The sequence below is a fragment of the Anoplopoma fimbria genome, chromosome 1 (assembly GCF_027596085.1).
Source record: "Anoplopoma fimbria isolate UVic2021 breed Golden Eagle Sablefish chromosome 1, Afim_UVic_2022, whole genome shotgun sequence".
In the NCBI taxonomy this organism is placed as follows: Eukaryota; Metazoa; Chordata; class Actinopteri; order Perciformes; family Anoplopomatidae; genus Anoplopoma; species Anoplopoma fimbria.
In genome coordinates this window covers 2,385,532-2,410,194 of record NC_072449.1, presented here as the reverse complement: position 1 = coordinate 2,410,194, position 24,663 = coordinate 2,385,532, and the positions used below count along the sequence as shown (strand labels likewise).

At 38.0% G+C, this 24,663-nt stretch overlaps 1 protein-coding gene across 3 annotated transcripts; it reads left to right on the top strand.

Annotated features, from left to right (window-relative positions):
- The first annotated feature begins 1,982 nt into the window (after nucleotides 1–1,982).
- On the top strand, nucleotides 1,983–20,265 carry zbtb44 (zinc finger and BTB domain containing 44). Of its 3 annotated transcripts, none has more exons than XM_054603173.1 (6): nucleotides 1,983–2,250; nucleotides 7,425–8,525; nucleotides 10,445–10,529; nucleotides 11,440–11,591; nucleotides 12,694–12,994; nucleotides 16,345–20,265. In XM_054603173.1, the coding sequence occupies exons 2-6, from the start codon at nucleotides 7,463–7,465 to the stop codon at nucleotides 16,772–16,774; spliced, it is 2,031 nt and encodes a 676-aa protein (XP_054459148.1). In that variant the 5' UTR covers nucleotides 1,983–2,250; nucleotides 7,425–7,462; the 3' UTR covers nucleotides 16,775–20,265. The 3 variants fall into 3 exon arrangements, with proteins under 3 accessions (XP_054459148.1, XP_054459157.1, XP_054459164.1); XM_054603182.1 differs by having other exon boundaries at nucleotides 12,694–12,777; nucleotides 16,345–16,463; XM_054603189.1 differs by lacking the exons at nucleotides 1,983–2,250; nucleotides 7,425–8,525 and having other exon boundaries at nucleotides 10,518–10,529; nucleotides 11,445–11,591.
- Nucleotides 20,266–24,663: the final 4,398 nt, after the last annotated feature.

Genomic DNA, 24,663 nt, shown 5'->3' with positions numbered 1-24,663 from the left:
GATACAAACATATAACAACAATAGAATAAGTGTCAAAGAAACAATACTGACAACATGCAAAATAGAAGACAATAGCAATTAGAATAAGGTAAATAAATGAAATAAAATACAACAACAAAGATTATATACAAGAGTAAAAAAATAAAGTGTATAAGAATTCTTCAGATTTTATTATAAAGGAAATAAAGGTGTTTTCAGCACATAAACATTGGGAATAAAATATGACTATTTCTAAAGCAATATTACACAAGATAAAAGCCAATAAAATATATACAAAATATAACACAATAGCAATTAGAGTAAGGTAAATAAATACAGTTTAATTAATTACAACAGAAGAGCAAAATAAAAAAAAAAAAAAAATAAATAAAAAATACAACAAAATTAGTAAAACACAACAACAAAGATTATATACAAGTGTGTAAGAATTCTTCAAAAAAAAAAATATATACAGTTTAATTAATTAACAGAAGAGCAACAGAATAAAAATATATACAGTAAAAAAATACAACACAATAGCAATTAGAGTAAGGTAAATAAATAAAATAAAAAAGTAAAATAAATAGAAAAAGTAAAATACAACAACAAAGATTATATACAAGTGTATAAATATAAAGTGTATAAGAATTCTTCAGATTTTATTATAAAGGAAATAAAGGTGTTTTCAGCACATAAATATTGGGAATAAAATATGACTATTTCTAAAGCAATATTATTACAAGATAAAAGTAAAAAAAAAATAAAATATACACAGTTTAATTAATTACAACAGAATAAAAATATAAACATATAACAACAATAGAATAAGTGTAAAAAAAAAGAAATAATACTGACAACATGCAAAATAGAAGACAATAGCAATTAGAATAAGGTATAATTTTATTAATTTTAAAAAATATAAATAAATAAAAAAAAAAATAATATCAAATAAATAAATAAAGCAAAATATATATATATATAAAAATAAATATAAAAATAAATATATATATATATACAGTTTAATAAATTACAACAGAAGAGCAACAGAATAAAAATATATAGGTAAAAAAATAAAAAGTCAAATAAATAGAAAAAAAGTAAAATACAACAACAAAGATTATAGAAAAGAATAAAGTGTGTAATAATTCTTCATATTTTATTATAAAGGAAATAAAGGTGTTTTCAGCACATAAGCATGGGGGACTAAAGTGTGTATTTCCACAAAGCAAATTTCTCCCGCGGTGCATTGTGGGGCATCAAACACAGCAGAGAGAGAAACAAGGGGGACAGCGGGGGAGCACAAAGGAACAACAACAACAACAACAACAACAACAACAACAACAACAAGCACCTCGGAGAAAAAACACTTTAAACTTCAACCTGTTGTGATGTAAAAAAAAAATATATAAGTACAAAAAAAAATAAAAAGTAAAATAAATAGAAAAAGTAAAATACAACAAGAGTAAAAAAATAAAAGATTATATACAAGTAAAGTAGAAAAAAAATAAAGTGTATAATAATTCTTCAGATTTTATTAATTAATAAAAAATAAAGGTAAAAAGTTTATAAAAAGTCAAATAAATAGAAAATATAAATAAATAAATAAAATAAAATTAAAAATATATAAGTAAAAAAATAAAAAGTCAAATAAATAGAAAATATAAGAAAATAAATAAAATAGAATAAAGTGAATAAATAATAATTCTTCAGATTTTATTAATTAATAAAAATATATAAGTAAAAAAATAAAAAGTCAAATAAATAGAAAATATAAGGTAAATAAATAAAATAAAAAAGTAAAAAAAATAGAAGAATAGTAGAATAAAGTGTATAATAATTCTTCAGATTTTATTAATTAATAAAAATATATAAGTAAAAAAATAAATAGTCAAATAATATATATATAGGAAATAAAGGTGTTTTCAGCACATAAGCATTGGGACTCACTTCCTGTTTCTCCCGCGGTGCATTGTGGGGCATCAAACACAGCAGAGAGAGAAACAAGGGGGACAGCGGGGGAGCACAAAGGAACAACAACAACAACAACAACAACAAGCACAACAACAAGCACCTCGGAGAAAAAACACTTTAAACTTCAACCTGTTGTGATGTAAAAAAAAAAAAAATATATATATATTTTATTTTTGCACCGCGGACAAAAGACGCGCGAGGAATGTGAGCGAGCGGAGCGGAGCGGCACGCGCGCACCGCTGTCTCCGACCACCAGCTGAAGCTCGTGCACCCCGAGGCCCGGGCCTCCATCTCCAGAAGGTAACCCCGACAACCGCGCTCCCGCCTCCGCCAGACACCGGCCACCCCGCCGTGAGCGCTCTGAAGCGGCCACGCTGCTGCCGTAGCGTCGCTGAGGGAGCCTGGTGGTCGTTAGCTTCGGAGCTAATGGTGGCTAACAGCTGCGTCGACGCTTCCAGGGTTTCCCGCGGTTAGACCGGACGTGACTTCAAAATAAAAGAGGACAATTTAAAAATAATAATTTAGGTGCTTATTAAAGCGTTATTATTCCACTTTGTGTTCATGAAAGGTTATATATACGTGTTTAACGTTTAAAAGTAAAATATAAAATGTATTATATCGTTGTAGTAATGCATGTGTTGCGTCCAGCTCTTTTATTTTGACAGCTCAAACCGGATGTGCTCTCCCTGTCCCCGCTAGCTTTCCGTAGCTTCGCGTTAGCTTGTGTTTCTCAAACTGTCGCTGTCGGCCGTCCGGCGGCTCCTCCGCTGCGGACAACCGGCCCCGGGGACGTCGGTTCTCACGGTGTTCACGCTCTGTGTGCGCGCGCCGACTGCCAGCCCTCCGGTGTGTGTGTAAAAGCTCGTGCTCGCTTGTTTACGGGATGTAAACATAGTGGAAAGGGAGGCCACGCCCCCTTTCCCCGCCGCCATCTTTATTGGTCGAGGCCACGCCCCCTTTCATCAGCGTCATCGTGAGTTGTTTGAGGCCACGCCCCCTTTCCTCCATCGTCATCATGATTGTTTTGTTATTGTTTTATAGGAGCATTCTGTCTAAACTATGGAAGAAAACATCAACAGATCTTCACATTTAAGAAGCTAATTAATTATGTTTTTATATTTATTTAATAATGTTTCATCAAAATAGTCAATTTATGACTTTATAGTTGTATATTTGAGCCACATGGCCTTAAAGTTTTCTTTAACTTGTCATTTTGACCAATATTTAGACACGATAGTTATTGATCAATAGTTTGATCAGTAAGTTTATACAGATATTTATAAATAATAACTTCAAACAGGTTATTTTCAGTCTAAAACATAGAAGAAAACAAAACAAAAATATTAAAAAACAGTCAACAGATCCTCACATTTGAGAAGCTAATTAATTATGTTTTTATATTTATTTAATAATGTATCATCAAAATAGTCAATTTATGACTTTATAAACAGCATAGTTGTATATTTGAGCCACATGGCCTTAAGGTTGTTCTTTAACTTGTCATTTTGACCAATATTTAGACATTGATCAATAGTTTGATCAGTAAGTTTATACATATATTTATAAATAATAACTAATTGCCTTCAAGTAGCCTTTTCAGTCTAAAACATAGAGAAAACAAAACAAAAATATTAAAAAACAATCAACAGATCTTCACATTTAAGAAGCTAAATAATAATGTTTTTATATTTATTTAATAATGTATCATCAAAATAGTCAATTTATGACTGTATAAACAGTATAGTTGTATATTTGAGCCACATGGCCTTAAGGTTGTTTCTTTAACTTTGCATTTTGACCAATATTTAGACGTAGTTATTGATCAATAGTTTGATCAGTAAGTTTATACAGATATTTATAAATAATAACTAATTGCCTTCAAGTAGCCTTTTCAGTCTAAAACATAGAGGAAAACAAAAAAAAATAGTCAACAGATCCTCACATTTAAGAAGCTAAATAATTATGTTTTTATATTTTTTAATAATGTTTCATCAAAATAGTAAATTTAATTCATATGTATATTTGAGCCACATGGACTTAAGGTTGTTCTTAAACAGTAAGTTTATATATTTGAGCCACATGGCCTTAAGGTTGTTCTTTAAAACTATAGAGGAAAACAAAACAAAAATTTTGATCCAATATTTAGAAGCTAAATAATTATGTTTTTATATTTATTTTATTGATCAAGTTGTTCTTTAACTTGTCATTTTGAGTAAAAGTAAGTTTATACAGATATTTATAAATAATAACTAATTGCCTTCAAGTAGTCTTTTCAGTCTAAAACATAGAAGAAAACAAAACAAAAATATTAAAAAACAATCAACAGATCCTCACATTTAAGAAGCTAAATAATTATGTTTTTATATTCTTTTAATAATGTTTCATCAAAATAGTCAATTTCTGACTGTATAAACAGTATAGTTGTATATTTGAGCCACATGGCCTTAAGGTTGTTCTTTAACTTTTTGCATTTTGACCAATATTTAGACACGTTACGTAGTTATTGATCAATAGTTTGATCAGTAAGTTTATACAGATATTTATAAATAATAACTAATTGCCTTCAAGTAGTCTTTTCAGTCTAAAACATAGTAGAAAACAAAACAAAAATATTAAAAACAAGTCAACAGATCCTCACATTTAAGAAGCTAAACAATAAGGTTTTTATATTTATTTAATAATGTATCATCAAAATAGTCAATTTATGACTTTATAGTTGTATATTTGAGCCACATGGCCTTAAGGTTGTTCTTTAACTTGTCATTTTGACCAATATTTAGACATTGATCAATAGTTTGATCAGTAAGTTTATACATGATATTTATAAATAATAACAAGTTGTCCGTTGACGTCTTCAAACAGGTTATTTTGTCTAAAAACATAGTAGAAAACAAAACAAAAATATTAAAAACAATCACCAGATCCTCACATCTGAGAAGCTAAATAATAATGTTTTTATATTCTTTTAATAATGTTTCATCAAAATAGTCACTTTCACTTTCTGACAGTATAGTTGTATATTTGAGCCACATGGCCTTAAAGTTGTTCTTTAACTTTGCATTTTGACCAATATTTAGACACGTTACGTAGTCATTGATATAGTTTGATCAGTAAGTTTATACAGATATTTATAAATAATAACTAATTGCCTTCAAGTAGTCTTTTTAGTCTAAAACATAGAAGAAAACAAAACAAAAATATTAAAAAACAATCACCAGATCCTCACATTTGAGAAGCTAAATAATAAGGTTCATATTTTTCTTGATTTTTCATCAAAATAGTAAATTCATTTCTTGCTATATAAACAGTTTAGTTACATATATTTATTACATATGAGCACTATAAATACTTTATATTTCCTACCTTATATGTTCAATAATGTGGATCCAACCAATCAATCTGATTTAAATTGTATTTCTATCTTACTTTTTTCTTATTGTTTTTACGATTGACTTTATTATACCTTTACTGTTTGATTATTTATTATTATTTTTTACTAAAGGATTATCTTATCTTATCTTATTGGAGCCCCCAGGTTTATCTTTAACAAGCAATCAGAAACTTTTTTTACAGCAATGTTTTACATTTATTTTGTAGAATAATCTCACGTATCCTCTCTTAAAGAAGTACTATATGCCAAACGGTTGAATTATTATTATTTATATATATATATTTGTATTTGATTTGTATCATTGCTCTCTCACGTAATGGATTTTTACTTTCCAGCAGAACTTCTTAACGATCGTGTAGCTGAATCGTTCCGTTGGAGAACCCGTGGTGGACCTGAATCTCTTCTCTGAGCCCGTTAGCTGCTTCGGAGCAGCCGCTCTCCCGTTGCACCTCTGCAGCCCGGGTCTATAAATCACTTTGCCTTTACTGGGCCAACATCGCCCAGGAGTCTTTTCCTGTGGTTTTCTGTGTGTTTGGGTGAAAAGGGGAGCTCTCTCTCCCTGCCAGAGCCCCTTCGCTTGAGCTTTTGTTTGATGGAAAATCTCATGCCTCAGAGAATCCACATGTCTCGCAGACAGCTGCTGAGCGTCCCGTAGTGCGCTGGCCTCCACATGGGTCTGGCTCGCATCGCTGAGCATCTGCTTTGATTGTTGTTACATAACTTGGCATTTTGTCCTCCGTGCTCCCTACCCTGCTTTCACCCCCCCGCCACCCTTACCTCGGCTTCCTCTCAGAGTGGACCTCAGCGTTTTCCTCTACCTACAGCCATGGCCTCCCACAATGCACTTGCCTGTTGTTGTTTTTATCCCCTGTCTTCACCGGTGGACTGGTGTTAAGCAGAGTGGTGTATTGGACATCTCTTTTGTCTTTGCACTTCTAGCGGAGTGGTTCAGTGAGAGTCCACGGTGACATTTCACACCTGATTCCTTCACTGCTGAGCCTGGCTTTTGTTTAGTTCGGACTCCATTATACAAACACATTAAGTTTAGTTTATACGCGCCAAAGTGAAGCCGGTGTGAGCGCCAGAAAATGTAACGTAATCACGGCCCGCGCTTGGTAGTGCACCTATTAATATTTGTAACGTGGAAAAAGGAGTTCTTAAAAATCTAAAATTGATTAAATATTTTTCAGCCAAATCAAATAGTTTACACGATATTCAACCTTTTTCTTTATCATGCATTAAATACTTTACTTCTTTCTTGACAGGGTTTGTACAAAGACAATAAAGTAGTTCATGAATATGAGATATGAGTTTACAGATAATTAAAATCCCTCCTCGGCATTGTGGACGTTGGTTTATGGCGTTTGCCTGTTACACCGACAGTCTATGGTCATGTCTCTGAGTTACACTTGTTGTCTTTTAGATTCCTAACAGTTCATTTTGTTTGTACGCCCTCTGGCATTTTGGAGAATATTGCAACGTACAGCGCAGAGAGTTTAATTGTCTCCATTTATGATCCGAGAGCGAGAGCCGTCTGCAGAGTCTCGCTACACGGTGCCCACGCGAATATAAACAAAGCTTCAGTGCTATATGCAAACAATAATGAGGTTAAGTTCTTAACACCAGGCGGAAACCTCCGGTTCTGATGAGGGAAGTCAATGCTTCATGTGTTAAAGCTGCATTCTCTCTCCTGTCTTGTATAGAAGTCTATGAGAAAATGACTCTACTTCTCTCTTGATTTATTCCCTCAGTAAACATTGTAAACATGAGTTTATGGTCTCAATCTCTAGTTTCAAGTCTTCTTCAATACAGCATGATGTTCATTTAGTAAATGATGCTCCATTTAGAGTCAAACAGACCATAAAGGGGACTTTTGTATAGTGGTTGCAAAAAGCCAAGATGGCGTCGGCTAAATCCCTGAACTCAACGCTTCAAAAAAACGGCAGTCCACAAACCAGTGATTGATGCTTGACACAGAATAACAAACCCTTCTTGAAATATGGATCCTTGATTCTTCAAACACAGTTCATGTAGTTTATCTTTCACAAACTGAAGTGTTTTTTTTGTCCCCATCTCTCTGCAGGACGCCTTTCCTGTACACAGTCCTAAACCGACTCCAACATGGGGGTCAAAACCTTCACCCACAACTCCACCTCCCACAGCCAGGAGATGCTGGAGAAGCTCAACGCGTTACGCAACCAGGGCCACCTCTGCGATGTCACCATCCGGGTCCAGGACAAGCTCTTCCTGGCCCACAAAGTGGTCCTGGCCTGCTGCAGCGAGTTCTTCCGCTCCAAGCTGGTGGGCCGGCCCGACGAGGAGGACAAGTTTGTTCTGGACCTTCATCACGTGACCGTCAGCGGCTTCGCCCCTCTGCTGGAATACGCCTACACCTCCACCCTCTCCATCAGCACGGAGAACATCATCGACGTCCTGGCGGCGGCGAGCTACATGCAGATGTTCGCCGTCGCCAGCACGTGTTCGGAGTTCATGAAGTCCAGTATCCTGTGGAGCCCCGGTAGCAACGGCAACAATAACAACATCGCTGCAGATAAGCCGCACGAGTCGGCCCCAGAGAGCGCCTCGTCAAACTGTGCCCTGACGCCGTTGGACGGCAGCGTGTCCCCGGTGTCGTCGGACTGCAGCGTGATGGAGAGAAACGTCCCTATATGCCGCGAATCGCGACGGAAACGCAAAAGCTTCGTGACGATGGCGTCGCCGGAGAGTCCGCTCAAATGCACCACCCAGATGGTCACCACCTCCCCTCAGATCCCCAACCCGTCCCCTTCCTTCTCAGACGGCACAGCCCAGCCCGTGGAGTCCTCCCTGGCCTTCCCGTGGACGTTCCCGTTCGGCATCGACCGGCGGTTCCACTCGGACAAATCGAAGCTCCCGGAGAGCCCTCGCTGTTTGGAGCAGGGCGCCGCGGGGACCTCGGAGGTGGCGGTCGGCCGGCGGCTCAGTGACTTCCTGACGTGCGAGAGCTCTAAGGTGGTGGTGTCGCCGGTGCAGGCGGAGGAGGACGTGAGGGTGAAGGTGGAGCGCCTCAGCGACGAGGAGGTCCAGGAGGCGTCGTCGCAGCCGGTCAGCGCCTCGCAGAGCTCGCTGAGCGACCAGCAGACGGTGCCGGGGAGCGAACAGGTCCAGGAGGAGCTGCTCATCAGCCCACAGTCCTCCTCCATAGGTGAGGCGTTTACTGACATAAATAACAAGTCGTGTTTTCCTGCACAGAGAATCTCATTCATAAAAAAACACTATTTTCTTCCAAGCTGTTGTCATTTGTAACAGCATTCTTATCAAAATCAGCTGACAAAACTTCCATGGAAGAATAAAAACAAAAGTCTGACTGAGTCAATGATGAAATTTCCCCATCAGCCATATTCAAAATGAATATGCTCCACAGTATTTCCACTGAAAATATCTCTGTCACCACATTTATATGGGAAGTAAATGAGATCATTGTTGGTGTCCTAATCCAGATCACATTTTCATAAATGACTCTATATTTAATCTTTAGTGTATCTGCCACCGTTACTGTAAACTGCACGTGTCGGATTATTTTGGTTTAAAGAGTGAACCTTCTGAACTCCCGGCTGTTTCTCTTTCTTTTTCGCTCCTGACCTTGTTTTTCACTACAATATAAAAGTCCTGCATCTCTATGGAAACGGAACAACCCTGACTAGAGGTAGACAGAACTCAAACATGTTTTTAGTGCAGAATAACACAGTTTAAATGCCATAAATCCTTAAAAAGAGGTAGACTCAAGTTGAATTTCTTGAAAAATTGGAAAACAATTGATGTTTCCAAGTGTCCACAAGTGTTACAAATGTATACGAAACTATTCACATTTGTACAACCTCTACTTCCAGCCTCTCCTCTCTCCTCCTCTCCTCTCCTCTCCTTATATATTCTCCTCTCCTTATATATTCTCCTCTCCTCTCCTTATATATTCTCCTCTCCTCTCCTCTCTTTATATATTCTCCTCTCCTCTCTTTATATATTCTCCTCTCCTCTCCTTATATATTCTCCTGTGTTCTTCAGCCTGAAGTTCAGTCAAAGTTTCTCAGATTTGTTGTCACATGACTGTTGGTCTCAGATGAATCAATCATGTCTTCATAGTTTCACTGAGGAGCTCAGAATTTAATGTTTTTTACAGAATCTGGTTAAAGCAAACGGTTTATTTTGGGCGAGATTTTAAATGAGACATGTAGAATAAAATGTTTTGGATGATACATCCCATTTCTTTGATATTTCCTCTATTACCACGTGGTTTTGGGTTTAGCGTATCAGCGTGTTCGTTACAGTATCTGTCACTGCTTTAATAGAGGCGGCTCGCTAATATTCCACTATTATTCAGAATGTCACTATATTATGAAGTTGTTACAGCTCATATTCTGAATGAGGTCTTATTTTGAAAGGATCATTTTAAGATTAAAACATGTGTGATATGTTGATATTCTCCAGGTTCTCTATAGAGGTTTCTACGTCTCTTTCCTGTTTACCAGCAGCTCTCTGCGTTAAACACAAACCAACTAACCAACAGTTTGTAAAGCTGGAGTAGAGATTCATGTCCAGGAGGAAAGAAGGAGAAACACTCCTACTGTTAAACATCTTGAATATCAACATGTTTTTAGATATGAACAAATATCTCAACGAGAAGGAATGAAAGAGGGAGGCTGAGTTCACACGGTCCAACAAGTCTTCCATTTACTTTATTCTCATTAGCCATGTAAACATCTTGGTAGAAGTATTGTCTTCTTCAGAATGAATGCCAAAGACTGAACATTCACTGCATGTAAACCCTCAGAGCTGCCTACACTTCTGCAACAGCTTTATTTGTTCTCAGTGGAAAGTTTGATTGTCTGGTGGCCCAAATGCTGTTTGAAAACCATTTCTGTCCTTCTATAAATAATAAGATAATGGAAACACTTGCAGTATTTTTCCTAAACTGTTGAATAGCAGACAGTGAACTGGAATCTAAACCTTAAATATGGGATTAACCCTCAAAATCGAACCCCGTGCGACCTGCTGTAGACTCTGATCTGCAGGCAGATGTTCAGTAGACGGCTGCCATGTGAGTAACGCTCTTCTCCCCTCCTTCAGGGTCGATGGATGAGGGCGTGTCGGAGGGCTTGCCGTCAATGCAGGGCACCTCGAACACCGGAGGACACGGCGAGGATGACGAAAGGTATCGTGATTTGTTACGACTTGCAGCAAGGCAAGTCACGAGCAGTAAATAATATATAGACACGAACCGCACAGCTGGAAGTCTGAGTCACACCTGTTTAGAGTGTAAAAGTAGGCGTCTTCATGCACTAAAATACAGAGACTGCTGAATATCGTAAAAGACTCATGCGTGATGGATCTCACTGGAAACCTATGAAGGCCAATCCATCTGACGCATTTCACTGTTTTAGAAGAACAAATGTTCTAAAGCATTTTATAACGTTGTTAAATAAACCAGTCGATTGACGTAAATCACTGTGGATCTTTTTTTCCCCTCCAAACATACAAGATATTATTCAGATTCAGGGAGTCAAGCAGATGTTCTGTTGCAGTTTCAAATGTTTGATGACTCATCCTGCTCTCAAGGGCGTTGACAAATATATCATTCAATCACATGAGACTTTGGTCATATAAAACTGTATTTCAGCGTTTATGGATCGTAGTCAGGCAACAACCTCCAGTTTTGCCGAGTGAAGCCGATGTGGAAGTGTCTTAAAGCTGCATTCTCTCTACTGTCCACCAGGGGGCGACTCCTCTGGTTGTATAGAAGTCTATGAGAAAATGACTCTACTTCTCTCTTGATTTATTCCCTCAGTAAACATTGTAAACATGAGTTTATGGTCTCAATCTCTAGTTTCAAGTCTTCTTCAATACAGCATGATGTTCATTTAGTAAATGATGCTCCATTTAGAGTCAAACAGACCATAAAGCAGGGGATGCTTTAGGGCGGGGCTACACAGTGATTGACAGGTCGACACCAGAGACGTATACGCTTGCTTCACTGTGAAATGCGTCACAGTACAGAAGTTAAAGACACAATGAATCTGTCCCTTTAACGAGCGTCGCGTTTATGTGTCCTCTCTGTGTTTCAGGTTAGAAGGTATTCAGTATCCGTACCACCTCTACATCAGCCCCTCAGCCAGGCCCGGAGCCAACGGCCCCGACAGGCCCTTCCAGTGTCCGACCTGCGGAGTCCGATTCACGCGCATTCAGAACCTGAAGCAGCACATGCTCATTCACTCCGGTACGTGAAGGTGGAATAAATAGATTTAAGTTTTGAGTATTATTTTTGGGAGACTTTTGGAAACGTGACAATGTCTATAAATTTTAAGCCAGAAACACTAAATGTTACAAGCAGTGCTTAAACAATAAAGAAACTAAAAGAAAGATTTTAGCAGATAGATTATATATTTTATATTTTGGCCAAATGACCATCTACATGTTTTATTACTCATCTTAGAAAGTGGAAAATTCCTTTTGAGATAATTTGATACGAGATCATTAGCCTTGGAGTTTAACAAATATCTGTACTAACATTTTGGTCTTCAGAGAGAGTTGTTGTTGTTATCAGGAGTGCAGTTGCTAATGGAAACCCCCCCAGAAAAGGATCATGGTAGTGGTAGTTGCTTTACTTTTCCTACAACTTGCACACAGCTTAGTGAAGAATAAATGAGGCTGTGGAAACAGGGATTTGGAAAACACTTAACCTCCATAATTACCCCAACCTCAAACAGATTTAGGGATTCAAGGATCATTTATTGGCATTATGCAACACAGGGATGCACAACAACATTCAGTTATAGCCCATTTGTAACACAACAAACACATGGCAAACAAAACCAGTATAAAAATGTTTTGAATTTTCATCATATGAAACGTAAACAGCAGCAATAAAAACAATTCTCCTGGCAGATCATTTTGCCGACATCTTCACATTATAAAATGAAACTTGAGGAAAACATTGTCCATCAACTTTGACTGTGTTTGAGCACCAAGCATCATGATGTAAACACAGAGTCCAACTCCTGCTGTCCGACCCGTCAAGTGCAGCTTGGTAGTGGAGCAGCCTGAGGTCCTAGCTGGGTTAGCTTAGCCTCCACCCCGTCTCTCCTCCCTCTCCTCTCTGGGGCCGTCTCAAAGTCTGCTGCACTAAATTCCCACGCTTCCTCTTCGGATGTTGATGAATGAATTCTGTCATGGGCCCTTTTGCACAATAAATCATGACAAAAATGTAGCAAAGATTCATGGGAGCTACCGGCAGCAAGCAAAGTACATGCGTCACCGTTGTCATAGTACCAGTGATGCTACAGATGAACTGAACTTTTGTTTTTCTTCTGTTCCCCCAGGGATTAAGCCTTTCCAGTGTGACCGCTGTGGGAAAAAGTTCACACGGGCCTACTCCCTAAAGATGCATCGGCTGAAGCACGAAGGTAAACGCTGTTTCCGGTGCCAGATTTGTAGCGCCACATTCACGTCCTTCGGTGAATATAAGCACCACATGAGGGTCTCCCGACACATAATCCGCAAGCCGCGGATTTACGAGTGCAAAACGTGCGGGGCCATGTTCACCAACTCTGGCAATTTAATTGTACACCTGAGGAGTCTGAACCATGAGGCGTCCGAACTAGCAAACTACTTCCAGAGCAGGTGAGGAGTCCGAGGGCACTGACCCCCCACCCCCCACCCCCCCACATCATTTACTCAGATCTCACCTGGCTCAGAAAATAACTTGAGTCTAGATTATAATACCTGAGGTTCATTTGATCGTTTTTTTTTAATGACTTTGGTTGTGTAGAATTGTTTCTGAGATGATTGCAATTGATTTGAATGCACAGATCAAGTGTACCTGAAGTATTTGACTGTATTTATTGGGGAGTTTTAATTTAACTTATTTATAGAAAAGTTTGACTTTTTGTGAAATATTCTTTTTCATTTTTGTCCCAAGAGTTGGATGAGAAGACTGATATCACTTTCATATCTGTTGTGTAAATATGTAGCGGGAGCGAGGAGTCGGTTAGCTTAGCTTAGCATTAATTCTAGAAACAGTGGGAAACAGCTATCCTGTCTCTGTCCGAATGTAACAAAATATTCCTACAAGCACCTTTTTAAAGCTTATTAATTTATACGTGGCATGTCATTTGTTGAATTTGAACAAAAAGGGAAGTGTAAAAGCAACTATTCACTGGTAAACAGGAGGTTATGGGCCGGACTATTTCTCAAAAAGTTATCGCACCTGGACAAGAAATAGTACAAAACAAACTCAATTATACTGTAAATAAGCAATCTTGGGCAATTTTCTTAAAAGTTGTGTCTAATAACACGCAAAAAAATTCCATCCGTACTGCTTTCTCTCTTTGAATCAAGGTGCTTCAGGAAGTTGCGCTACTATGACGCCTGTCGTCACTAGGCAACCAAAACCAAACCCTAAAAATGTATCATCAATAATTTGATATTTCAACCGGATATGTGACGTAGTTGGACCAAAAAGTTATGCAAGTAAAATCTCTGGTTCTTAAATTATTACACAAATTTATTGTAGACTGAAATCTAGAAGAAGGAAAAAAAAAAGATATTTGATGACGTGTTTGTTCTTTGTCACACGTCTTGCTCATCAGCTCTCCAAAAGTATAAAACTATTTCTGAGAGCGAAAACATTTGAAAACATGGAGTTGCGTCGTGTGATCGTCCCTTTACACTTCAGTTTTCATACAACGAGATAGAACATGTTAATTCGTGAGCTTTAAAGGTGCTTGTTGGCGTATTTTGTTACCCTTTGGACGAAGCTAGCCTAGCTGTTTTCCAGTCCTTATGCTAAGCTAACTGCTGTAGCTTCATATTTACTGTACAGGCTTGAGAGATATCAATCTTCTCGTCTAACTCTTGAGAAGAAAGCAAAAACACTTATTTCCCAAATTGTTGAACTACATCTTCAGTATTGCAAAGAGATGGCAAACACCTCAAGTCCGTCTTTGACTTGGAGGATGAAGTGGTTATGAAGTTATCAAGTATTCATTATGAAGTTTTCTGGATACATACAGTGTTCTAAAACTCATTCTATCGTCCTATTTAAGAGGAACATTTGCACTTTTTTTTAAACTTTGCATCCAAACACACTTGAATCATTTTCTTTCTATATGAATGGATTTTCCAAATTAAGTGGGTTGTTTTGTTTTCATCAGCAGCTCGGCCCCAAAAGCCTCGTGAAAGTCAGAACACAGTGTCTTTCGTAGTTTTCTTTTTTAGTTTTTTTATTCCCCAGACTTTTCCACTTCTTAATCAACTCAAGCCCTCACAGGTCGGCGGGACTCTAAACGGGCCATTGACTCCTTAAAAAGTTTATAGTAGAAAGTCTACGCCTGAGATCATAACAGTGTGGAAAATTCTCTGGCAGATCCAGTCAGACTCTTAACTCCCATCCTCAGCCGTCACATAAAAAGATATGTTAACTATGTATTTTCTTTCAGATTGAGCTGTCGTCAGAGGACAGTTACGCTCCACTTTAACTATTTATTTTGGATTTCCTGAGCTCTTAATTCCCACTGAGCTTGATAGTAGAAGAGCTTGTTAAGCTGCAGGATAAATCTAGTTTACGGCCGTGGACACGCGTTTTAATCATATCATATCATATATCATAAGAATATGAAGCTTATTGTCACATGAACTGGGCATTAATTAAAGCATTTATATCTGTCCACTAAATATAATGGAAACATCCACTCTAACACACTAAATACACTTTAACAATCACAAAAAGTTGTCGTCAGCACATCTTAGATTCCTCTAATTAAAGGAACACTTTGGTATTTTTCAACCTTATGATTAAAGAATGTTTTGTCAACTTCAAACTAAGTCAGAACTTTTACTTGTAATTACATAATTATTATGTAAATACAGGAGCACAAAGCTTATTTTAGGTTTGAAAAATTCATCTTGAATCTCACTCCACCCAGAGATATAATTACACAAATGTTCTTTCCAAACTTCCGTACATATTTTTTACATTTATGCCTTGATATCAGATTAAAGGGAAACTTCTTCACTAAACTAAATTACAAAGAGCCCCAGTCATCTGCTGGTTTATTTCCTTATTCATCTTTTGGTCCATAAAACCTTGAAAAATGACAATTACTAGTTCCTAAAGCCCAAGTTTACGGCTTTTAAATTTCTTATCTTAACAATAATAATAAGCATTATTTAAATCGCACCTTTCATAATGTAAAATGAAGCTCAAAGTGCTCAACAAGAGAAACATATCAATGAAAACACGGGGCATAAGAAGTGAAATCAATAAAATAAAAAAATCCCCAAAAATAGAGACATAAAATAGGACAATACTTATAATAATAAAATAAGTTGATGGTGGTAAAGAATATTTCAAGAATAAAAGCGAAAAAAAAACAAGTATGTGAAATTATAAAATAAATACATTTAGAAAAAGGTGGAATTGATTAAAAGATTGTGAAAAATAAGTTTTGAGCTTTTTTCCTAAACTACCGACAGAAGTTTGTTCAAATCTTTGACTGATTAATAAACCAAAACCCAAAGATGTCCAGTACTCTTATCATTTACATTTTAGGAACTAGCTGACGTTTAGTAGTTTTGCCTAAAAACTGCCCGAACTAAATGTGTTTATCACAATAGTTGCAGATTTATTTTCTGTTGATTTACTAAACAATAAATCCCTTAATTGCTTCAGGTTGTCAGACTTCTTCTCCTCATTACTGTGAACATTTTGTTAGAAGAACTTGTTGTTTGGTCTTTTCTTGGTGCTTGAGGTCGATGACAAACACATAAAATGTCAGAATTTGAAAGTATTTTTTAAATCAGTACTCTGTGTGTATAAAAGCTTGTTTATGAAGCAACACGTATATCTTGTATTTTTGTGGAAAGCTATCTAAGATAACGTCTTTTATAATGTGTAGTCTGAGCAGATAAAGATGTGTGACGGTAGCAGATGAAAGGTCGTTGACCTCCTCCGGTTCTCTTCGTCTCCGCAGTGATTTCCTCGTGCCCGACTACCTGAGCCAGGTACAGGAGGAGGAGGAGGCGCTGGGAGTCCAGTATGAGCTAGAGGAGTCCGAGCACCACCCCGTCTACCCGGGCAGCACCTCCACCACCGCCAACGCCAACGCCGCCGCCGCCGCCTCGTCCTCCTGCTCCATCCAGATGCCCGTCATCTCCCAGGTCTCCTCCTCCACACAGAACTGCGAGAGCTCCCCCGGCTTCCTCTCGCCCGAGCCCCTGGACCCCCTGGAAGCCCCCGCCTCCCTGAAGATGGACGCCGACCAGACGGCTGCCACCACGACGGGGGAGACCAAGATGGACGACGGCGTGGGAGGCAGCTCCCCGGAGGCGTTTGAAGACGAGCAGCAGCAGCAGCGGCGGCTCGGCCCGGCCAAGGAGCTGGCTTCCATCACCATCGAGTGATGCCGAGCCTTCGTCTTGGCCCGCGTGTGGTTGTGCAGTCATGTCATATGGGGAAGGTCCGTTTGGCGGCTAAAACAGGGACAACTTGGACACGTTGGAAAAAAAAGAAAGTTTGTCTGAAAACGCTGCGGTTGAAGCCTTGATGATGATTTTTCTTTTTCTTTTCCACACGCAGCAACACAGATGCACTTATTTGCGTTCACGTTTTAAAAACCAAATCCAGCAAAGATGAATAGATACATTGTTGTTTCTTTTAAATGATTTGAAGAGAGAGTTGTATTATTTCCCATATGACCTGAATGCAGCACTAGCTAAAGTCGTTTCTGTCTTAGCCAAAATTCGAGGTCTGTTCAATCTAAAGCCGTGCCCTACTTTTGGAAAGTGCCTGAGAGTTCCCGTTGTAACCAAGCAACGAGTATTTGGAGGGATGAAGAGGTCTTGACTTTGTCGACGTTGACAAATCAAGTCTTTTGCAAACTGAGCTACAGAGAGAAAAAAAAACTCCATAGTATTTCATTTGTAGTGATACTGCTTGTTTGTTTGGGCAGAGAACTGTGTTACTCCTTCAGTGCCGTCGCTCTATGGCAAACTGTTAAATGTCAATATTATCTATATTGCAATAGCTTGTACTGTAGTTTTACTATTTGAATGCTGTGTATGTTGGGTGTTGTGACAATATGACATGTCAGGTGTGTGTATGTGTGCATTTCTTTTCTTTTTTTTATCTATATGAACACAGTACTTTTAATTTTTTTTAATGTTTTAAAACTTGAAATGATATTGACAGAGTATTCCCTTAAAGACGTTTGTGCAGTATATTCATTTTTGTGTTTATTTTAAATGAACACAAACCTTGCAACTCCAAAAAAGGCTAATTATTGGATCAGCACTAATGCAGCTTTTGTTTAAAAATCCAAACAAGTACATAAATAAATGACAATAAAAGGCTAAAAATGTAAAGAATTCCTAATTTGGAGTAACAAGGTTTTGTTATTTTCCCAGATGGGCTCTACGATACGGTGATGTAGCATTGCTTATGAAATGTTCAGTTTTAAAGTCAGTTTATGTTCTGAATATTGAAATCTCACATCGCTTTTCAAGTTTTTGTTTGTCCATATTTTTATTTCCGGTACACTGCTGATAATCTGAGATAGTGCATGACTGTTGAAAGTGATGTTTCACTTTAGGTACAACACGATTGTCTTTTTTTTTTTTAAACCTTTTGTGATTGATACACCGAGTGTGTATTAACCAGCAGTATTCTGTTTTTTGTTCACTTTATTTACATAAATTGTCACAAAAGGGGGAAAAAACTACATTGTGAAAAACTAAAATTACAAAAAAAAAATGTCTGCAGAGCGGGAGAAGCAGGAAGTGATGCAAACAGATTGGGATTGCTATCTGTGATGGCCAGTTTACAGGTGGATCTGGGTGGCGTGTGATTCACGGTGCTTTAAAAGCAACGGGAGCATGCTAACGAGTGAATGCAAAATACTGTGAGTTAAATCATTATAAATGATAAATATATATATTGTGTGTTTAAGGAGAGAGCTTATCCTTTCACTGCAAACTGATTGAGCACAGTTTTGGCTTCAGAAGTTACTAATTTCATTTCCTTCTTCTTTTTTTTGGGTCATTCTTCCAGCTCCTAAATGTGTCGTTGCCAACATGGTTGTAATTGTCTACTTGGACATTGTTGTGCCTGTTTTTTTTGTTGTTTTTTTGAAGATAATGACACCCGTGGTAATAACCCATGAGTTGAATGCTACTGACTGTGATGGGCGTGTTGTTTATCGGTTCATTTCCTGTCGCCACCCCCCCATGAAAGTAGTCCAAACAGCCCACATTAAGGATGATCACAGCAGGATGTAGGACCTCACATACAGGGTTGATTGTAAATGTAAAGATGAATATATCGCTGCGATGGGAGAATCAATATTAGCTGATGAAATTAGATGAAATTCACTGAGTTGTGCCATTTTTTTCGTTTTATCCGGGGACAAATCATGCTTTCCTCCTCCTACAGGACCAAATGTTCTCTGTCTCATTGGGGATTTGCCATGGCAATCAGTAATTGCACATACTAAAAGAGAGATAATCATTTCTAAGTGGTCCACGCTAATTAGCAAAAGGGGTCCTGCTGTTTTTAGCCCCTTAGAATAAACAGAAACACTGTATACGATGTTGTGCATTTAAGAGGCTCGCCTTAGTAAACGGACCTATCAACTCTAGTTGCACAATATCAGAAATTAAAACTAGTTTTTTCTATTCTCCATTTATAGGTCATTGCTTTTTCATCATGTGTCGTGTGATCGGTGTCTGTATTCCAACAACGTTTTTTATAATGAAAATGCTGCTGTTTGTTGAAAAACGCAAAAGTGCCCAAAATATTTTTGTGAACCAATGGTTGTGCAATAAATGGACAGTCGTCGTTTTAAAAGATTTCATTTCGTCTTTGGAATGGTGAATTATATATATTAAAAAAAAACAGAATGTATAATTTAGTTTAAATGTGATTGAAGGTGAATCAAATAGGCAAAGGACCCCGTTTGATCTGTGAAACGAGGAACGGAGCTTGGGTATCAAACGTCCGGTTCTGCTCCGCTCCTCTCTGTTGGTTCTCTAGAGTTGCATGTTCATATCGTTCTGTGAAGTGGAGAGAGCATGAGTTCTGTCGAGGCCTTATCTGTTCCATGGTTCTCCATCCAGCGTCGCTCCGGTCTGTTGTTCAGCATGGCCCTCTTCTTTTCCTGTACGTTTATCCCTTTTTTCTTTTTAATGTGCAAGGTTTTTGAAATATCTTGATTATTATACAGGACATGCCTTTTCAATGTACACTTGATGTTGTATATGTTTTCCAGTCCTTCTGGTTTATTTAAAAGTAGGAGAAAATATAAGATAAAACACATGGTAGCTCTTCATAATGGCATATATATATATATATATATATATATATATATTTTTTTTTTGGTGACTTTTTGTATTATGGTTGCTGTTTCATGGCATCTTTGGATATTCTTGTTAAATGTGAACAGAACAGCTTAGTTTGGGAGCATTGGGGGCCTTGGTAGTCTTCACTTTGTGACTGTCTGCAGTGTGTGTATATATATATAAATATACAGTATATACACTCATAATATGTTGCATATTCTTTATACTGTAGGCTACTTGATTACAACCTGCTTTGAGACAGATGTTGTATTTTGTGTCTTTGATACTGTATTTAAACTGTAGTTTGGAGAAACTGTACAAAAACATCCCAGATAGTAATGCGACCTGCACATTGTATCGGGAGAACCGACGTTTGTGGTGTTGAGTGTTTTAACTGGATCATGTTCCACAGTTGGCTGTTAAAAACTGACAAGACCACTCTGTATTTTAGAGTTTATGGTTGTTTCTGAATCTTTGCTAGTGTTCTGGCTTTGCAGTCCTGTTATTAAAAAAAGAGAGTTGTTTTTGTAAAAGTATAAAATGTAAATAAAAAAAAACTATGTCGGAATAAGTCTAAGAAAACTTGTCTGAAGTTGTTTTTTGGGAGTTTATTGAAGTTAACATGAGCACACAATAATCTTTTTTGGTAACACATGACCAGAAGCAAACAAGAAGATAGTTGTTGCGATATAAATATTATACTTTTATCCTATATTGTATGTCATATTTAACATTTTTCTCACTAACGATATAATATTTACCTTGCTGGTTCAGAAAATAAATATATAGTTAAAAGTATTTTAATATGTAAAATCTGGACATATTTTTAGTTACAACTTTAAAAAAAATCTACTTAATTAAGCCTGGACACAACACAACAATTGCAAAATTTTGTCCCGAAGGAGGAGTCTGATGAAACGACATATCAGCCCCGCTAACTGGTTAAGCTACGTTAGCAACACTGTCATATAGCCACATAAGGGCAACAAATGACATCGTATTACATTGGAAAGCTAGTGGAGCTTTGAGCTAGATTACTTTGTTACATATCCAGTTACATTGTTAACTCTGTCATCTCTACTGTTACATTTGGAACGTAGCTAAGACGTGAGATGTAGCTCCCTGAGCGGTTTCACACGACAATAAATGACACAACGACAAACTAAAAACTTTCTTGATTCGCAAAAATGTATCTTTTGATTTGACAAACATCATATATGTAATAAATGGCACAATTCATGGGTCATATTTTTCCTGAAATATGCCTGAAAAGGAAAGGACTTCTTCCTTTATTCAATGTGTGCAAGGCAGATTCAGTAGTGCTGCCTCCTTTCAGGATACATTTTCATATTTCAGCAACTGTAATTTTCCTATTTGAATATATATTTGGATTTTGAATATTCGTTGACAGCTGTGCAGCCCACCAAAGGAGACTTTTCCACTGTTTTTCTCAGTGTGCAGAGCTTTGGCTCCGATCTGTTGTTATCACACAGCATTACCTGAAATTGAAACTTCAGAGCTTTGCCCAATAGGGAACAACAATGTCAGCCGTCCACTGGCAGAGATCCTTTAGGTGACCACTGCATTTCTAGGGAAACAAAGGTATCAACAGCAGAATATAAAATAATCTGTTTACCGCTAACCCTCTGGCCATTCATCTGTTTCTTCTTCATCTGCGTTTTTGTTGATGAAATCTGAGTTTCTTCGTCTGATTTGATGACACTCTGCTGCCAGAGCTAACTACTGTGTTTTTCTTTCTTTTCTAACAGACAGTTATTGTTTCCGTAAACAGAGAAAGAATAACTGTCTGTGTGGCTACAGATTGTATTTGGAATGAGTTCAGAACAGAAAAGACAATATTTATAAATTAAAATAAATGTTTTATAATCACGTATTAAAATTGTCTCACTTCTTCCCAAACATGCCTCTTATAGCTTAGACATGCATCTTAGCTAAAAATGTAACTATTTAAAACACTGGCGCATTAAAAGTGCGAGTTGGGAGGAGTCTAAATTATTTTAAACATTAAGGTTTTAACAAAGATGTAAGTGTTTAGTAAGTAGTGAGCCTAAGACTGAATACAACAGGACTTTGATTACACTACAAGAGCTGTGTGAGACTTTGTAAAACAGATGTTTTCATTTAGTTTTGATGTTTTTTAAAAGCGGCTCCAATTTACTTCAATTCATCAAGAATTTACAGTTTTTTTATTCTTCGTTGTGTCGTGGAGGCATGCATCGTATTGCCTGTAGCATATCTGACTTTCAAACAGTCTCATGGTAGTTTGTGAAGTATTCACGAAATGAGAGGTGTTTAAGGTCTAAGACGAGGCACCTCCTGAACCTCTCAAGTATTTTCACCAAAATCTACAACCTCTTCAACGCGTCAGGTGGTAGTAGCAAGTGATGCGTTAAAATGACGTGTCGGCAGAACGAAAACAATGCAACCTAGCAACAAAACCACTTATATTTAGGAAAAACATCATGGTTGGGCTTTAAATAAGTACGCAATATTACTTACCACTTTACGTTTAGTTGACATGTCACAAACGTAACTTCTAAATAAGTCAACAACACTTTAGGACACGGACACTGGTCTCATGGGTGAAAGTCCTGTGTTTGTTTGACCCAACCATCCTCCTTCCCGACTACCGTTAGATGTCTTTGTCGATGTGTTTACTTCGTCACCAGCTCGTTGAATCTATCGTCACACAGATACGTCTAATCCGTCTTTCCACCACAATAACTGACTTGGCATAGTTTCCGTGGTGCCGTCACGTCATTTTAAGACATTACGTGCCACTACCATGTGATGCGCTGCTTGACAATGATTTAATTAGCAGCTAGCGGACTTTTGGTATTAAGTTAGTTAGTTACTTCTCTTAAATCATAGCTCATTAACTCTTGGTTTAAGTCACTGCATCTCCCGACAGAACACCAACTCAGTCAGATTTCAGCCTGCATGCAAGTCTTTTTCAGCCCAACATTGTTGAAACGGAGAAGCTAATGTTGGTAGCGAGAGCAGCGTGTTAGCTAACTGCCTAGCGAGCGAATGATGTCTCTCACAGTCTGTGCAGCGTTTTTTACTTTGTCGATGCACCTCTGAACTATCAATCTAAATATTATTAAATATATTGCTCCCAAATAACTACAGAGGACTCTTTAGTTGAACGGGCATGATTAACATGTCAGGGTCTGGTTTTAAATCTGTGTTTCATAACAATGTTTTTTATTGTATTACTGGAAATCTTCGGTGAAGAGGACAGAAATGAGTGGATGACACTGAAGCTGATCTGTTCCATCTCACAGAGCCAGATGTTTGGTTGATTTTGGCCTCTGGTAAACTGTCGACCCATCAAAGAAAATTCTCTGTTTTCAAAGATGAAGCCAATTGCTTGCTTTTGTATAAAAAAAATATAATATTTTTAAATCCTAGAGCCCCTTGTTGTCTTTTCTGCGTTCCGTATTGTTGACAGAAGAACTCTCAGGAACAGCTGCAAGCGAACGGTTAATTATAAAGGCCAATACAAAGGTTTCTCTGTTGAGACAACACAGGTGGATGCATATGAATAACCGGGTGTTATTCATCACTCATCCGCCTCCTTCGCCCTGCATGCATTGCCTCCATCACAACCCGGTTGCGTAACGCCGGGCTCTTACTTCGCTCCTTGTAAACTTTTACCGCAGAGCCAAACAATGTGTTTGCAGATGCGTCCGTGACTTGTTTACATTTCGGGGCTTATCTGTTGGACGCTCAGCGGCCCGGAGGGGGAGATTTCAGACAAACTGGATACAGCAGTTAGTGAGAGACGGAGTGATAATGCCGCGGCGAGCCTCGCTGCCAGGAAAAATAAAACACACTGCATGACTAATACACGTGTCATACATTCCCAATCAATGGAGGGGTTGGATTCAATGGAATATTCCACAAATCACATCCTTGCCAGATTCATTAGGCTTGTGTATCCACAGAGTAATAATAGTTAGACATTCAAACGCCGTATTTTTCATGAAGGGACCTGGGTAATATTATCGGCCATTTTTGCGGCTGACGTCTTTCAGTTATGCAAAAAAAAAAAATAGTGATTACATTTTGTTCCAAGATTGGGAGGACAGCGATGACAGGCGCCTGAAAAGCGTTGACCGCGCTGATTTCTTCGACTTTTTTCCACGGCTCCGCTCATGTCTGTCCACCAGTAGCTCTACTGTACCAAATACCTGCTAATAGAGGCAATGAGAGAATCACTTCACCCAGTATTATGTCAGTTTCTAATGTGCTTCTCAGACCTTTTATTTGCTGATTCTTTCCACTACAGCTCAGAAATGAATCCGCTCTCTAGTATCGGAAAAGCCTGGTCTCAGCCAGACATGGAACATCCAGCCTTCATTCCAGTGTAAATTCCTGCTGATCACGTGATGTCCCATGAGCGCGTGGACGGAGGAAGGAAGAAGAGGTAAACATGTGAGAGAGGGCTGTCCAGAGGGCCTGGAGCAAATTGACCTTGTTCCTGCTGCTCCAAATTACATTTATGTCTTTTTAAGGATGAATATCGCTGTTTTAAACATCTAATTCTTGTGATGACACTGGGTTATTCATTTCTAGGGAGCAATCTCAAAGCAACAATAGAACACTTTATTCAGAAATGACGCCAATGCTGAAGTGTCTTAAACCTGCATTCTCTCTACTGTCCACCAGGGGGCGTCTCCTCTGGTTGTATAGAAGTCTATGAGAAAGGAAGTTACCATATTTGGAACGAGGAGGAGTGACGTAGAGACGCCGTATACGTCTCTGGTGTCGACCTGTCAATCAGTGTGTAGCCCCGCCCTAAAGCATCCCCTGCTTTATGGTCTGTTTGACTCTAAATGGAGCATCATTTACTAAATGAACATCATGCTGTATTGAAGAAGACTTGAAACTAGAGATTGAGACCATAAACTCATGTTTACAATGTTTACTGA